At 43.3% G+C, this 17,815-nt stretch overlaps 1 protein-coding gene across 1 annotated transcript in view; it reads right to left on the minus strand.

Annotated features, from left to right (window-relative positions):
* LOC310783271 (max-binding protein MNT-like) overlaps positions 1–17,815 on the minus strand; it is a 54,077-nt gene that overhangs the window by 16,613 nt on the left and 19,649 nt on the right. Inside the window, 1 exon segment of the mRNA XM_083644091.1 lies at positions 534–726. Within this exon segment, the coding sequence (XP_083500217.1) occupies positions 534–726 (193 nt within the window).

Here is a 17,815-nt window from a genome sequence, read left to right on the forward strand (position 1 = left end):
AATTACTCGATTGATTGCTCGTTAACGTTACCAGATTTATTTGTGGAAAATGTGCATCCCTAGTGGCAAGCAGATCAGACTGTGGTTGTACTGGTCAGTTTCCAGGTCTGAATGTGTGTGTGAATGTGAAAAGGTAAAAAAAAAGAAAAAAAAAAGAAAAAGGGTTAGTCCCACCCGTTGTGCTGTTTATTGACGTGATTGGCTAATCGTAGTCACCATGGCACTGATTGGCTAATCGTAGTCACCACGGCACTGATTAGCTAATCATAGTCACCACGGCACTGGTTGGCTAATCGTTAGTCCCCACGGCACTGATTGGCTAATCGTTCTTTCAACCGCTGTTGCATGTCACGATGCCAGACCAGAAGCAACCAAAACTCAACTCAGTGGAGTGGGCGGATTGGAAGGTCTGGAGTCTGGACCCAGCAAAAGTGGAGTGGCCACTCTGTCCCTCTGTGTGTGTGTGTGTGTGTGTGTGTGCGCGTGCGAGCGAGTGTGTGTGTGCATGCGAGCGAGCGTGTGTTTGATCTTACCAGAGGCGGTGGAGGTGGACGCTTGGTCGTCTTCTGGCTGGATGGTTTGTCGGAGCACCCTGTCGATCTCCATGACGTCCATGCACTGGCTCAGCTCGTTCTTGAGCTCGGCCAGCCGCTGCTGCGTAGCGATCTTTTCCCTGGCCAGACGCTCCATCTCGTGCTCGTACTCCTTCTCCTTACGCTTCAGAGTCTTCCGGGCATAGGTGGGGGGAGGGGGGGACACACAGACATGATCTAGATGAGGGCCAGCAGCACGTAAAACACACTTCACCCGTGTACACCTGGGTTTCAGTTCTCCAGTAATCGCTGTTTTTTTTACAGGTTTTTCTGAAACCAATCAGGTCTAATGACAATGGCGACAATAGACCCTTTTCACGGGGGGGCATTTTATGTCGAAAAGGCAGGGTAAACACAGGTGCAAGCAAAACACTAATGAGGGTTTCCAACTTCCATGATTGGAATTTGAAAACCCTTATTAGTGTGTTGCTTGCACCTGTGTGTTTACCCTGCTTTTTCCGGCACAAAATGGCGTGAAAAGGGTCTATTAGCCTGAGATGCTGCCTGAAGTCACAGAGACAGCTGATGGACGAGCGCAGTGAAGTCGCCTTACACGGAGAACCTACGCCTTGCCTTGCCTCAACCCACGCCTACGCCTGCAGACCTTGAGCTGGGCGTGAACCTATGACACGCTTTTGCGATCACACTGCACGCCTATTGCACGCTGAACCTGGAGCCGAGTCACAAGCGCCTCTCCTCTCTCCCGACTGTATTTTTTCACGTGTGGCCCGGAATTATCATAGGTAAAATAAATCTGATAGCCTATATTTAATGTTCTATTGATGCTGGATGTATAACCAGGTCTGACTATAGTCAGACTTTTTAGAGAGGTAATCTTGCAAGAATATGTGCTGGCACAACAACATTGCTTCTTCGGTCGCTATTCTCGTTTGCCACGGGGAGAAAGCCCCCCGTGATAGCCACCCGTCTCTCTCTCTCTGCTCAACACTGTTGTAGTAACTCCATTTTATTTTGAAATTCAGTTGACTTTGCCATTTCCCACGGATATTGTCGCATTTCTCTTTCATGGATTGACAGAAGAAGCCTGCCTGCACGCGCCTAGTCGGCTTGAAAATAGAACTCACGCCTAAACGATAAAATCGGCAAGGCACAGGCAAGGCGTGGGTACACGCAGGGTTCACGCTCAGGCGGCCGGTGTACACAGCCTTGCTGACTAAAACGGACGCCTATTTAAAAGCGTGGGTAAAGGCAAGGCGTAGGCAAGGCTTGGGTCGCCGGTGTGAACCCAGCCTTAGGGAGGACAAGGTGTGCATTGCCACTTGTGGAGACACACTAATTGGTACCTTTTTTTAGTTGCCAGCTGTGCTTCACTGCTGCACAAATGAGAAATAAAGTTATATGCGCCAGCAAGCAACAGGTTATGGTTATTTTTGTGTTAATTTTAAAAGGAGTGTTTTAATTCTGTTTTATCTTATCTGAGAAAAGGCAGCGAAACAGATGTTATTTAATTTCAAGTCGGCAGCAGCACTAATTAAAATGTTATGAGCCAGCCAGCAATAAGTTATAGGACGAATCAGCGTGACGTCACAACCACCCAGAAATGCGGAACCCCGCGGCAGTTAACTGGTATGAGTTGTGCCAAACAACAAACGTTAATATCTCAAAAACTATACATCACATCGCTTATATTTTGATATTCTGAGTGAGAGCAGAATTAGCTCAAGAGTTTGATGTATAATATATGCATGTCGTGTTAAAGTTGTGTGAACTGTCACAGTTTTTAAAATATAAACAGGGTCAGCCGGCTAGAGTCAGACACTCAAGCTCATGCTCCATAGGGTCCCATTGCCGTTTCCACCTGGAAACGCGGTTTGTTTACCTAAATGCTGCTCGGCTGATCCCTCGTATAGTTATGGTTATTCTTTTATTTATATTCAAAGAGTTTATATTCTATTTTATCTGAGAATATGTATGTCTAGAGGTGAATTCAATTATTTGTGTTTACAAAGAACGCATGCCCTATAAGCACATGAGTCTAGGACTTGGAATTCATATGTATAAAGTAGACCACTTAATTATATATATATATATTATATACAGTACATATATATATATACATACACATATATACATATACACACACACACACATATTATATATATATACTATATATACTGTATGTATATATATATATATATATATAGATATAGATATACATACATATAATAAATCTACATGCCCTTGACTATGTCATTATTTATATAGCCTGCTTATCAATTGTTTTTAAGCTCAATAAACATATCTAATACCGTATTTGACCGGAATCTCTCCCATTTGTCCGGGAAACGCTGGTGTACACACATTCCTCAGATATTCAATGTATAATCAGCAATGGTGAATGCCTGGTACATAGTTGACACCATGGTCACATGGTACATAGTTGACACCATGGTGAATGGTACATAGTTGACACCATGGTCACATGGTACATAGTTGACACCATGGTCACATGGTACATAGTTGACACCATGGTCACATGGTACATAGTGGACACCATGGTCACATGGTACATAGTTGACACCATGGTCACATGGTAGTACATAGTTGACACCATGGTCACATGGTACATAGTTGACACCATGGTCAAATGTTACATAGTGGACACCATGGTCACATGGTACATAGTTGACATCATGGTCACATGGTACATAGTTGACACCATGGTCACATGGTACATAGTTGACACCATGGTCACATGGTACATAGTTGACACCATGGTCACATGGTACATAGTTGACACCATGGTCACATGGTACATAGTTGACACCATGGTCACATGGTACATAGTTGACACCATGGTCACATGGTAGTACATAGTAGAGGTCGACCGATTAATCGGCCGGCCGATTAATTGGGGCCGATTATTGGCATTTTTAATTAATCGGCATCGGCCTCTTGCTCACAAGGCCGATTTTTTATTACAATTATTATTATTTATTATTATTATTATTATTATTGTTATTGTTATTGTTATTATTTAGCGGGGGTTCCTAGCTGGAAGAAACTAACATTGTAGTGTTAAACTCCACGGAGAAAGGCCGGTTTACAAGTATTTACAGTGTGGCTGCTCACCCCTCCCCCTTCACCCCTCCTCCTTCCTTGGCCTTGCTGCGGTGTCTGTTCAAAGGAGTGTGGAGTCCTCACTCACTCTGATACATGCTTGCTAGATCTTAAACTAAGAAAACTACGGTAAGATTCACACTCCTAGCTTTCAAAGCTCAACATATACTCTCACTCACTCTTATAAGTTTACTGTCTGTAACGTTAACATTGATTGCGGCCCGCAATTTGCGGAGGGACGCATGTCATTAACTGAAACAACCAGACGCAAGACAGCTCAACTTGTCTCAAGCGACGAGTCATTCCAACGTTTACAGCAGGTTGCATTAATGTGGGTTAGAGATTCAACAAGGGGGAGTCCAAAAGCTAGCGTTAACGCTACTTGTCAACAGTGTCTTGCTGAAGGAACAGCTTCCTAGTAGTAGGCTAAATAGCTCCGTGTGTGTGTGTGTGTGTGTGTGTGCGTGCGCGCTCGCGTGTGTGTTTACTGTTTAATGAGATAGCGTAGCATTCCTCCTATACAGTCTACACGAGCCTGTCAAAAGTTCATACAAACGTAACATACGAAAACATGTCTTGGGACAGTTGTTATTTAATGCGTGAAAAAGTTTTGAGCTCATGCAACCTGCTGTAAATAATGTTGGATTGACTCGTCGCAGGCGGACGATTGGACTGGCTTGCGTCTACGTTATGTTGTCATTCTTATCAACCCGAGCGTTTCACAGTAGGCTACATGCATCCCCCCTGGCTGCAAACATAGCGTTACAGACAGTAAACGTATAAGAGTTAGTGAGAGTATATAGGCTATTGAGCTTTGAAAGCTAGGAATGTGAGTCTTCTCATGCACCCATGAGCCTACTGTAACGGTTTCATCACTGACCTCACCATCATCTTTTGCAAACACACTTCTCCCATCAAATGACAGCAAATCTAAACAGTTACATTATTATTATTATTATTGTTAATGTATAGAACAGTGCATGAATGATTTATCTGACATACTGCTCTCTCACTATAGCCTACCAGCCACTACTGATATACCGCATAACCCAATGTATTTTTCTATTTAATAAAAAGAATAATCAGAAACATGTTACTGTAGCCTAATGGCTAAGATAACATCTTATATTAGATGTAGGCCTACAGTATAATGTTATATTCGATTTTCAATGTGCATGAATGGATAATGGAAATCTAGGCTACTAGATTTCTTTAAAAAAAAATACCAACAGAAGAATATTGCAGGAGATTTTGGCACATTTTTTGGGGGCGCTACCCACACGTTTAGCTGTGTTTCTCATTCCACGAATGCACAATCCTTACAAGTTGTACCCTGTTGTAAAGGTGACTAATCAGGCTTTCCAACGATATAAAATACAATACCAATTGGTATTATTAAAGGGGAAAAATAATCGAGCCAAATAACGTTTCCAAACTTTTTTTGAGGAGTTTATTTTAATTGCATTTTATCGAATGAAAAAAATAATAATAATCGGCATTATATATCGGCCATCGGCCGCCCTGCTCTCTAAAGATCGGCATCGGCATCGGCCATTGAAAAAGCAATATCGGTCGAGCTCTAGTACATAGTTGACACCATGGTCACATGGTAGTACATAGTTGACACCATGTTCACATGGTACATAGTTGACACCATGGTCACATGGTACATAGTTGACACCATGGTCACATGGTAGTACATAGTTGACACCATGGTCACATGGTACATAGTTGACACTATGGTCACATGGTACATAGTTGACACCATGGTCACATGGTACATAGTTGACACCATGGTCACATGGTACATAGTTGACACCATGGTCACATGGTACATAGTTGACACCATGGTCACATGGTAGTACATAGTTGACACCATGGTCACATGGTACATAGTTGACACCATGGTCACATGGTACATAGTTGACACCATGGTCACATGGTACATAGTTGACACCATGGTCACATGGTAGTACATAGTTGACACCATGGTCACATGGTACATAGTTGACACCATGGTCACATGGTAGTACATAGTTGACACCATGTTCACATGGTACATACAGAACTTGAAGTGGTCATTCTCTCTGAGACAGAATGATAAACTGATTTGAAAACTCAAGAGAATGGCTTGTGTAACGGAAGAAGGAATTGAGATCAACAGTCTCTTAGCCACTCCCCCACTTCTCCCAACTTGCAGAGTGAGAGGTAACATTCTGTTCTGCCGCCTTCTGTCAACCAATCACACAAGTCCAAAACATCCACCTGGATTGCTGTAGCCTCTCTGGAAATGACAGTATGGAAGGATCTGAATGAATGAAATCACAATTCCTAACACAGCCTGATCTGGGGCGACATTACAGAAACTTCCTAAATTCCAAATCCTATCCTAAATGATTGGTAACCATGGTAATTAGAGTTAGGACTTGATTTAGGAAAACACCCATTACAGAACAACAGTTCCTAAGTCAATATTCTCATCCTAATTTAAAATGGGAAAAGCGTATTACAGAAGCGTCCCAACTCCCCAAAATCTTAAAAAAGCTCTCCTAACTTTAAGATGCCAGCTATGCTGTCCTAACTAATTTACGCTATTTTCAACTGGAACAACAGCCATCTTGCATCTCGTTATAATTTATAGCCTATTTATAGCCTACCTACCTACGTTATGGCTGCGCTGTTATTACATTTGCAAAACCAACAAAATGTCAACAGGCGCAATTTATTTGCCGAAAGGCTCATGCAGGACCCGAATGACATTTTGATGACAGAGCGCTCGTTAATCGATACAGACCGCCCCGGGACATGATACTGCAGCTAGCCGAGGAGCTGAGACCTGTGTTGGAGCGACCGACTAGGCGACACGGGGCTCTGCCGGTTGTAGTACAACTTACAAATGCACTTCGGTTTTTTGCGGAGGGAGATTTTCAAACTGAAATGGCCGACATATCCAAAATATCTCAGCCTGCTATGTCACGTAATTTAACACATTCACTGCCAGCCGTTTTTTTTTTACTGTAGGTAGCTTCTGCCAAAGGGTTTTTTTGAGGATTCTGGCTCATCTTTCAAGACCTGAGGATTATTTTCTGCTTGGACTTTGTGAACACAAAATATCTAAAAAGTACTAATAGAATGTGTGCTTTCTCTGTCTAAAAGAGTTAGTTTGTAGAGTTAGTAGTTATGTAGATATTAGCCGTTGAGTACAGCATGGTTTCAGCATCTGAGACAGAAAGCTGAGATAATCGCAGTTTTGTGAAATTCAATCAAACAGTCACTTTAACCATTTATTTTTGGCATCAGTAACACATCAGACATCTAAACAATATAGTTCTGAACAGTAATTTCCTCCATATCAGCACCCGCACCCACTCTCCTTCAAACTCCTCCCTCCGTGGGCGTGTCTCTGGTGGCTTTCAGCAGCGTTTGTCACAAGCGAGTTTCTCCTGCCTGTCTGAGCAGCCTCCCTACCTGGCGGCCCCCTCGTCGGCGAGTCTGGATGGGGCTTGCTCGTTTCTTGGGTTTTCGATTGAGAGCTTTGATGAAGCTTTGTGCAATTCTAGGCTTTATGCTGCGTGTTTCAAAGTGTGTTTTGCACCCAGTCTATTTTTGGAACCCCCCACCGTTGTGCGCCACCGTTGTGCACCAGCGTGAACGCGTTTTCGCCTACAGTATGAGAATGAGGCTCGTTCGTTTCTGGGTTTTCGGTTGAGCTCAGCTGGAATGAAGCTGCGTGCGATTCTGGCCTTTCTGCTGGTGTTTCAAAGTGCGTTTCACCCATAATCTATTATGCAAATTTGCAATCCCCCACCGCCAGCACCCAGCGCGAAAGCGAAAGCGTTTTCGCCCCATCCATTTTCATGAGAATGGCTTCCTCATGCTGCTGTCTTTGCTTGGCTTTCAATAGTCTGGAGAGCACTGTCGCCACTTAGTGGGTCGGTGGAATGGATTGTACACGTTCGGTGGCTCCCATATTATAATAGGAGATGTAAAAGGGTTAGATCAACGTCCCACCGTCAATTTTTTTTTTTTTTTTTAAGACGAGATATCTCGTCAATGGCAGTCAACCGTTGGATTTTTTAAGATGAGATATCTCGTCATTGGCAGTGAACGTGTTAACTGAGGTAGCAACAGCCATCAGCAATTTGGCTCCTCGGTACATACAGTTTCCAAGGGGGGAGGAATGCCTGATGCGGCAGAGACGGTTTCTGCTATTTTAGCCCATTCCCTCTCTTTCACCTCCCGCGTGAGGGTGGCTGAAAACTTTCCGAAAAGCACGTCTTTAACCTTTTCTACGGCTGTCACTAAGACCTCCAACTCATCTGCCTTGAAGTTGCTAGTGGTTGCTAGGGTAACAGACAGAAAAGTTGATAACCGATGCTGGATGAGTATTTAGGAAGACATAAGATAGGATTTAGCAAGATAAGATAGGATTCCTAAAGTTAGTTAGGATTTGCTTCTGTAATACAAAATCAGAAGAAATCCTATCTTAAACTAGTCCTATCCTAACTTAAGACATAAGATAGGGAGTTTCTGTAATGTGGCCCCTGGACTACAACTAAGTCGCTTCTGCGTGTGTGTGACGTGTATGTGAATGACAAGTGAATGACAAGAGAGAAACAGAAAGACAGAGAGAGGAAGAAACTTTAGATTGAGAGAGGGAGAGCACAGATTTCCCAGCCAAACGACTCGCTCTCTGACCCAGTTTGTGTGTGGCTCAGCTGACGGATAACACCAAAACAGAACAGAACGGCAGGCTAAGGACATGAACACAGATTACTGTGGAGGGAGAGGGAGAGGGGAGGTACAGGAGGAAGGTGGGTGGGTGAGGGCTGAAAAAGATGGAGACCCGGGAGAGAGGGTCAATGGAAAGGAAAGGATTTAGGGTTACCATGGTGAGCCACCAGTCAAACACTGGTGAGTTTTAGCTGTGGTTGGTTAGTTTCACTACATGATTTACCAGCCACTTTCTGCAGGGGCTCTTGTTCAGAGGGAGTGTTCTACTGTAAAATATGACTTTGGGACACAGTAGAAAAGTGAGTTTCCTGCCCTTAGTTTACGTAAGGCAGAGGAGGAGAGTAGGAGAAGGAAGAAAAGAACAGAGGACAGAAAATGAGCAATATGGGCACACATGATCCTTTAGTAAAGCCCTTTACTCTCCACAGGCACGTGATGATGGCGCCACACGCAAACCCACTTTCCTCTCCGCACTGTTTCCAAATGCAGTGTCATCTTTGACAGCAGCTACCAGGTCAGACGCAGTTCACTCTTCCCAATCATAACAGCTCAACAGCTCCTGCACTCAGTGCATGGCAGGCAGGCAGGCCCCTGTGTTTCGCTTCATACCGTGCTGCTTGTGCTGCTGCAGGTGCTGAAGAAACAACACACACAACTTCCCACAAGCCATCACATTGCAGTCGAGAAATATTCTTGGAAACGCAAAGCTTTTCTTGCATGTGTGTACCGAGGGGGCAGGCTTTTCTTGGTCGCATTGACGCCAGTGCAGGAGTAATAAAAAAAAAACTGCACTTCCTCAAATGGCCACTTGAGGCTGGCTGCAAGAGTGAGTTAATCCCCATTCACCTCCATGTTGAAATGCCCATCTTTACAACGTTAAGTAAACATGTTTACAGCCTGGTTCAAAAAAATGGTTTTGGTCAGTATAGGTTGAGGCCACGTCTCGTCATAGACGCTGGTTTAGCTGGCTCAGCCTGGCTGGGGGCGGGGTCAGGGTGGGGTAAAAACCCCCGTTCTATCCATTCAGCAAAGTTAGAATTTAGCTGATAGCCCAGCCCAGGCAGACACCCCCAAACCTGTAGTTTAGAGCCGCAGCACCGTCTTTTGGTGAGTCAGCCCATGAGATATATCGGCGGTTTTACCCCACTCGCGTGCCAGCCGTTTAACATTTTGTGGGCGTTCCCAGACATGCCGACTGTCTCTATAGCTAATTTCACCTTTCATGACAACTGCACACTGGGTGAATTTTTATACAACTCAGCCGTCAAATGGATGATAAGCAGACTAGATGATAAGCAGACTATGATTTGGGCACGATTGACACGTCAGCTGTAAAGTGATGGCACAGCTCACACCAAGAGGTCATCTTGTGCGAGCTGCACGAAAAACACCATGGCAAAACATAAGACTAGAAGCTTCAAAACATGAGACTAGAAGCTTCAAAACATAAGACTAGAAGCTTCAAAACATGAGACTAGAAGCTTCAAAATATGAGACTAGAAGCTTCAAAACATAAGACTAGAAGCTTCAAAACATGAGACTAGAAGCTTCAAAACATAAGACTAGAAGCTTCAAAACATAAGACTAGAAGCTTCAAAACATAAGACTAGAAGCTTCAAAACATAAGACTAGAAGCTTCAAAACATAAGACTAGAAGCTTCAAAACATGAGACTAGAAGCTTCAAAACATGAGACTAGAAGCTTCAAAACATGAGACTAGAAGCTTCAAAACATAAGACTAGAAGCTTCAAAACATAAGACTAGAAGCTTCAAAACATAAGACTAGAAGCTTCAAAACATGAGACTAGAAGCTTCAAAACATAAGACTAGAAGCTTCAAAACATAAGACTAGAAGCTTCAAAACATAAGACTAGATGCTTCAAAACATGAGACTAGAAGCTTCAAAACATAAGACTAGAAGCTTCAAAACATAAGACTAGAAGCTTCAAAACATAAGACTAGAAGCTTCAAAACATGAGACTAGAAGCTTCAAAACATAAGACTAGAAGCTTCAAAACATAAGACTAGAAGCTTCAAAACATAAGACTAGAAGCTTCAAAACATAAGACTAGAAGCTTCAAAAACACAAGACTAGAAGCTTCAAAACATAAGACTAGAAGCTACAAAACATGAGACTAGAAGCTTCAAAACATAAGACTAGAAGCTTCAAAACATGAGACTAGAAGCTTCAAAACATAAGACTAGAAGCTTCAAAACATAAGACTAGAAGCTTCAAAACATAAGACTAGAAGCTTCAAAACATAAGACTAGAAGCTTCAAAACATAAGACTAGAAGCTTCAAAACATAAGACTAGAAGCTTCAAAAACACAAGACTAGAAGCTACAAAACATGAGACTAGAAGCTTCAAAACATAAGACTAGAAGCTTCAAAACATGAGACTAGAAGCTTCAAAACATAAGACTAGAAGCTTCAAAACATAAGACTAGAAGCTTCAAAACATAAGACTAGAAGCTTCAAAACATAAGACTAGAAGCTTCAAAACACGAGACTAGAAGCTTCAAAACACGAGACTAGAAGCTTCAAAACACGAGACTAGAAGCTTCAAAACACGAGACTAGAAGCTTCAAAACACGAGTCCACAAACCAATGGGTGACATCACACACACTCCGCCCATCTCCTTTACAGTCTATTCACCTTATTCACCACGCCCACCTTTTTTCTCTCTTCCGCGTTAGACACAATTGTATTTGTTCTTCTGGTTCAGCGCTAGTTGGCGGCCAATTTCAAAACAAAACGTCACTATAATAATGAATGAAGTTTGGCAACATTCAGAATTAAGCTACACTGCGGCCAACTTCAGTGACATGTTCATAACGTTGCTGCTGCGAGGAGCCGATGGCTGTACCCGGTCGGCATTTAACGTTAGTTACAAAACAAGCACGTCGACAGTGTTTTCTCACTGCCAGTAGCCTAACTACAGTAGGGTTTGACAGATAGCTAGTCCGACCGGTGTCAGCACAGTCAGCGCTCCCGGTCCTCGCTGCTCGTTAAAGATTTCCAATAGGCGTTATTCTGATAAACTGTTCACATATATGTTACGTTCTCACCCAAAAAATATTAAAACTTCAAAACAGTTTGGGTTTTTTTTTGCTTGAAAACAGCTTTTTGGCAAGTCTAAATGACTGCGGTAGGCGTACTCTACTTCCGTGTTTAAAACCAAAAAGACGATTACGAAATGACGTCATGCAGAAGCGCCCTTGTATGGGCAAAGAATAAGGTGAATATGGAGTGTGGCATCACTCACGCACACTCTGCCCATCTCTTTTACAGTCTATATTACAGTCTATATGGGGTGTACGTATGTATATGTACGTATATGTATGTGTCTGCGTCCATGTACACAATTTTAAGGTCTTGAAAAAAACAGCCACCACTAGTGCCACAGCAAATCACCAAGGAAACAGCTGCCACCCATAGCCGTTTCCTTGGCAACCTCATCCACAAGGATTTGCTTGAGCGGCAGTTTGTGGGAGAACATAAGGCGCGATCTAATTGGGTGAAGCACAGGGGTAATTACATATAAGGAGTGATGTGACTGGGCGTTTGCTCGTCGGGTGCTAGTTCAAATCACTCCCAGTCCCAACCCCCTCCCCTCCGCTTACATCCCCCCGCTCCGTCTCCTCCCACCCCCCTATCCATGGCTCCCTTCCCCCCCTCCATTCCCCCCCCCCCCCCGCAGCTCCATCTCTGTCTCATTTACCCTTCCCTCTTTCAACACTCACTCTCAAACAGAAAAAGTTGAAAATGGCTTGGGTGTTACATTACATCTGGCCTGACACAGGTGTCATCTTTAGCCTTAATAGAAGATGTAACTGTGAGGAGGAGCAGTCGTCGTCATGATCATCACAAGGTTAGGACAAAGCAGGAGAAAAAAAAGCCACAACAACTGGAATCTCCATTAGCAATGAATGGAAGGAAGGTATGTAAAATCGATGCTCCATCATCCATAACAATGACAAAATAATACCAAGAATATACAATGTGATTGGTTTTGTCCACATGTCACATGATGACACAGTGCACTCCCTGACAGAGCAAAGCCCACACGGACACACACACACACTCACTCCTGTGCAGACAAACGTGGAGGAACAGGCTGTCTACAGTGCACTGGCCACCTGCCGCCTGTTGCTATGGTTACCAAGTCAGGAAACAGGATGAGAGAGGGGGAGAGGGAGAGGGAGAGAGAAGGGGATGAACAGAAGACAAGGATGATGCAGAGGGAGGTGAAGAGGAGTGTCAATGGAAGAGAATAAGAGAGAAGGGATGCCACTGCTACAGGTCTGCATCTACTCCTCTGCTGCCGGGAAAACGCACCACCTGCTGCACATGCCCAGTACCTCTCAGTGTGTGTGTGTCTCTCTCTCTCTCCATCTGTGTCAGTGAGAGAGAGACACACACACACACACACACACTGAGCACTCTCCCAGTACCTCTCAGTGTGTGTGTGTGTGTGTGTGTGTCTCTCTCTCTCTCTCTCTCTCTGTGTGTCAGCGAGAGCTGCAGAGTGGAGCGGGGGCAGTGGTGACATCATGAGGCTCATGCTAGCCATGTGTTCCCGTCTCACATGGCTCAGGGAGAGGGAGGGAGGGAGGGAGAAGGGCAGACTTACAAGAGCAAATGGGAAGAGAGAGGGTGTGAGGAAAAGAAAGGGGGATATGGAGAATGATACAGAGTTTGGGTTGGGTATTGATTGAGAGACCCTTTGGGGTTGCAAGAAAAGTGAAATCCAATCCTAAGAATCATATTTAAAAGTTTTTTGATGACCTTGAAATCTTTAGCGACACCAAGAATCAAAACCGCCATGAGATAGCAGCATTGTATAGCTACACATAGTCTGGGACTGGGTATGCAGAGCTAGGCCTGCCAATATTAGGTTATTCTTAAATATCAGATTATTCAGATACTGTATCAGTCAGTCAATGTGATCCACTGCCAATATGACCACAGCTTTAAAACTGGCATATGATGTTGGGTTTTCTTTGCATTTTTTGTTTAATCCAAATGTTCAGTGTTTTTTTTGTGTGTTTTTTTGCATTTCTTTTTCATTTAAAATGTTATTTCATAGACTTGTTCACTTTGCCAATTCTGTGAATACCGTAAATTCCGGACTATAAGCCGCACCGGTGTATAAGCCGCACCTTCAAAGTTGACTATTTTGTTCTTATATAAGCCGCACCGGACTATAAGCCGCGGGTGTTTTAATGTTTTTTTTTTTTTTTTTTTTTTTTGTGTTTTAATGTTTAATTACCATATGTAAGGGTTCATGCACAGAGGGGATTGTAGAGGAAGCTCCCATTTATTAACATTTCAACAAAACAACATAACACAACACCACCTGTGTTGTTTTTTACAGTGCACACAGTGTCATACAGTGTCATACAGTGTGGTGAAAAGAGGGCAAGAGAGGAAATTAAAACTTATTATAGTTATATAGGATTTATAGTTAGAAAGAGTGCTAAAAAAGAGAGATTTTTTTTTTTTTTTTTTTTTTTTTGAAAAAATCCATAGATAAGCCGCACCGTTATATAAGCCGCAGGGGCCAAAAAAGCCCAAAAAACGGGAAAAAAGGTGCGGCTTATAGTCCGGAATTTACGGTACTTGTAATGTTTTGGCATGAAATGAACATGGTCACAGTTAGTCTATTGGCAGCTTTGATACAAAAACTGGCCTTCAAAAACCCATATCAGCCAAACCTTGAGCACAATGCTGGTGGAGCAACAGACCTATACAGCATTTTCACATCAAGGACCCCTAATTGACACAAATCAGACCATTTGATCAGACTTTGTGCCAGGGTCCCGCATTTCAAAAGATTTGACTTTGGTGTATGACTTCCCCTCATTTGTGACGTCCTTGAGCCAGGTTGTAACATAATGAGGGGAGTCGTACACAAAAGTCAAAGTTAAAACAATAATTTATTAATTAAAGCTAAGGGAAACTAACTAGACAAATTACACAAATTACATTCAACAAACAAACAAACAGAACAAAAGGTGCATCGGTGGTAAGGAGGGAGAAAAAGTGCAATGGCCTAACGACCCCGACACCAGGCTCCTGCAGGACAGGGCCAGGAGAGTGGGAGGGTTGTTGCACACAGATGTTTTATTACAGAAAGTGTATGAAACTCAAGGCCAAAATAGTCCTACATTCTGTCAATGTGTTACTTACAGTATGGTTTGACCTCTAGTGTGTTACTTACAGTATGGTTTGACCTCTAGTGAAAATAAATGATTACACTTTTTGATGAGGACCCCCTGGGACCCCCTCAAGGACCCCTGATCTTTAAATTTAGATTTTTTTTTTAAGTGGTCCTTTGATAGTTGTCCAGGTTAGGGCTGCAAGATATTGGAGAAAACTGACATTACATTGCAATATATTTTTGTTTCCGCAATATATATTGCGATATGAAAAAATACAGGAATAAGATGGTGTTGTAACGTGAGTAATAAATGTAGTAGGAGGTTTTTTGCCTCAGCAGCAGAGTGAGTTGCAGGATGCTAAATGAGTCAAGTTAGCACAGTTAACAGGAAGAGAGCTTAGAATGTCACAGAGGCTGTGCATTATGTTATAGTCAGGGAAATGAGAACTGTGCGAGTTGTAGCATGACGACGTGTTTGAGTTAATTTGCCTTACTTGACATTGCACTTCCTGTCATGTGACTATTGCGCATGCGCACATTTGTGCTGATGATGCTGAAACAATAACTACTGTATTGGGCAGCCCTAATCCAGATGATGTATGTTCACATTCAGTTTGCTCAAAATATTGAGATAATGTCAAAGAGTGAATCCAGTATGTTGAATAACTGAATAATTGTTACAAGAGAACAGTTTCCTAAAATTTATATCCTTACTGGACTGTATGCATGTCATTATTTAACAGCATTCATGAGCATATCTGTTGACTTGACTCTAAAGCCCTGATCCTGACATTTGACTATCAAAACACAGAAAGTACTTCCTGCTGCTTGCCTTTGTAGAGCAGCATTGTAACGTTTCCATTTATACTGGTTCCACTTCCTGCTCTCCTTAATGACTTGATTCTGTGATGATGGCCTAACCTCCTCCCTCAGCACCATGTTGTTCAGCACCTGGAGGTCGACTCAAGATCATACGACCACAGCACACTGTGGTCCACGTCCAACGTGTTTCCATCCTCAACCTTTATCCCAGCTCAGAGTCTAATATAACTCCTGCCACTGACTCCTCACAGCTCAGAGCCTAATATAACTTCTGCTACTGACTCCTCACAGCTCAGTCTAATATAACGCCTGCCACTGACTCCTCACAGCTCACAGTCTAATATAACTCCTGCTACTGACTCCTCATAGTCTAATATAACTCCTGCGACTGACTCCTCACAGCTCAGTCTAATATAACTCCTGCCACTGACTCCTCACAGCTCAGAGCCTAATATAACTTCTGCCACTGACTCCTCACAGCTCACAGTCTAATATAACTCCTGCGACTGACTCCTCACAGATCACAGTCTAATATAACTCCTGCTACTGACTCCTCATAGTCTAATATAACTCCTGCGACTGACTCCTCACAGCTCACAGTCTAATATAACTCCTGCTACTGACTCCTCATAGTCTAATATAACTCCTGCCACTGACTCCTCACAGCTCATAGTCTAATATAACTCCTGCTACTGACTCCTCACAGCTCAGTCTAATATAACTCCTGCTACTGACTCCTCACAGTCTAATATAACTCCTGCTACTGACTCCTCACAGTCTAATATAACTCCTGCCACTGACTCCTCACAGCCTAATATAACTCCTGCCACTGACTCCTCACAGCCTAATATAACTCCTGCCACTGACTCCTCACAGCCTAATATAACTCCGGCCACTGACTCCTCACAGCCTAATATAACTCCTGCCACTGACTCCTCACAGCCTAATATAACTCCTGCTACTGACTCCTCACAGTCTAATATAACTCCTGCTACTGACTCCTCACAGTCTAATATAACTCCTGCCACTGACTCCTCACAGTCTAATATAACTCCTGCCACTGACTCCTCACAGTCTAATATAACTCCTGCCACTGACTCCTCACAGTCTAATATAACTCCTGTCACTGACTCCTCACAGTCTAATATAACTCCTGCTACTGACTCCTCACAGCTCACAGTCTAATATAACTCCTGCTACTGACTCCTCACAGTCTAATATAACTCCTGCCACTGACTCCTCACAGCTCACAGTCTAATATAACTCCTGCTACTGACTCCTCACAGTCTAATATAACTCCTGCCACTGACTCCTCACAGTCTAATATAACTCCTGCCACTGACTCCTCACAGTCTAATATAACTCCTGCTACTGACTCCTCACAGCTCACAGTCTAATATAACTCCTGCTACTGACTCCTCACAGCTCAGAGTCTAATATAACTCCTGCCACTGACTCCTCACAGCTCAGTCTAATATAACTCCTGCTACTGACTCCTCACAGCTCCGTCTAATATAACTCCTGCTACTGACTCCTCACAGTCTAATATAACTCCTGCCACTGACTCCTCACAGCTCAGTCTAATATAACTCCTGCCACTGACTCCTCACAGCTCAGTCTAATATAACTCCTGCTACTGACTCCTCATAGTCTAATATAACTCCTGCCACTGACTCCTCAGTCTAATATAACTCCTGCCACTGACTCCTCACAGCTCACAGTCTAATATAACTCCTGCCAATGACTCCTCAGTCTAATATAACTCCTGCCACTGACTCCTCAGTCTAATATAACTCCTGCCACTGACTCCTCAGTCTAATATAACTCCTGCTACTGACTCCTCACAGTCTAATATAACTCCTGTTACTGACTCCTCACAGTCTAATATAACTCCTGCTACTGACTCCTCACAGTCTAATATAACTCCTGCCACTGACTCCTCACAGCTCAGTCTAATATAACTCCTGCTACTGACTCCTCACAGCTCAGTCTAATATAACTCCTGCTACTGACTCCTCACAGCTCAGTCTAATATAACTCCTGCTACTGACTCCTCACAGCTCACAGTCTAATATAACTCCTGCCACTGACTCCTCACAGCTCAGTCTAATATAACTCCTGCTACTGACTCCTCACAGCTCAGTCTAATATAACTCCTGCTACTGACTCCTCACAGCTCACAGTCTAATATAACTCCTGCCACTGACTCCTCACTGCTCAGAGTCTAATATAACTCCTGCCACTGACTCCTCACAGTCTAATATAACTCCTGCTACTGACTCCTCACAGCTCAGAGCCTAATATAACTCCTGCCACTGACTCCTCACAGCTCACACTCTAATCTAACTCCTGCCACTGACTCCTCACAGTCTAATATAACTCCTGCCACTGACTCCTCACAGCTCACAGTCTAATATAAC

The sequence above is a fragment of the Poromitra crassiceps genome (assembly GCF_964638095.1).
Source record: "Poromitra crassiceps genome assembly, chromosome: 1".
Classification (NCBI taxonomy): domain Eukaryota; kingdom Metazoa; phylum Chordata; class Actinopteri; order Beryciformes; family Melamphaidae; genus Poromitra; species Poromitra crassiceps.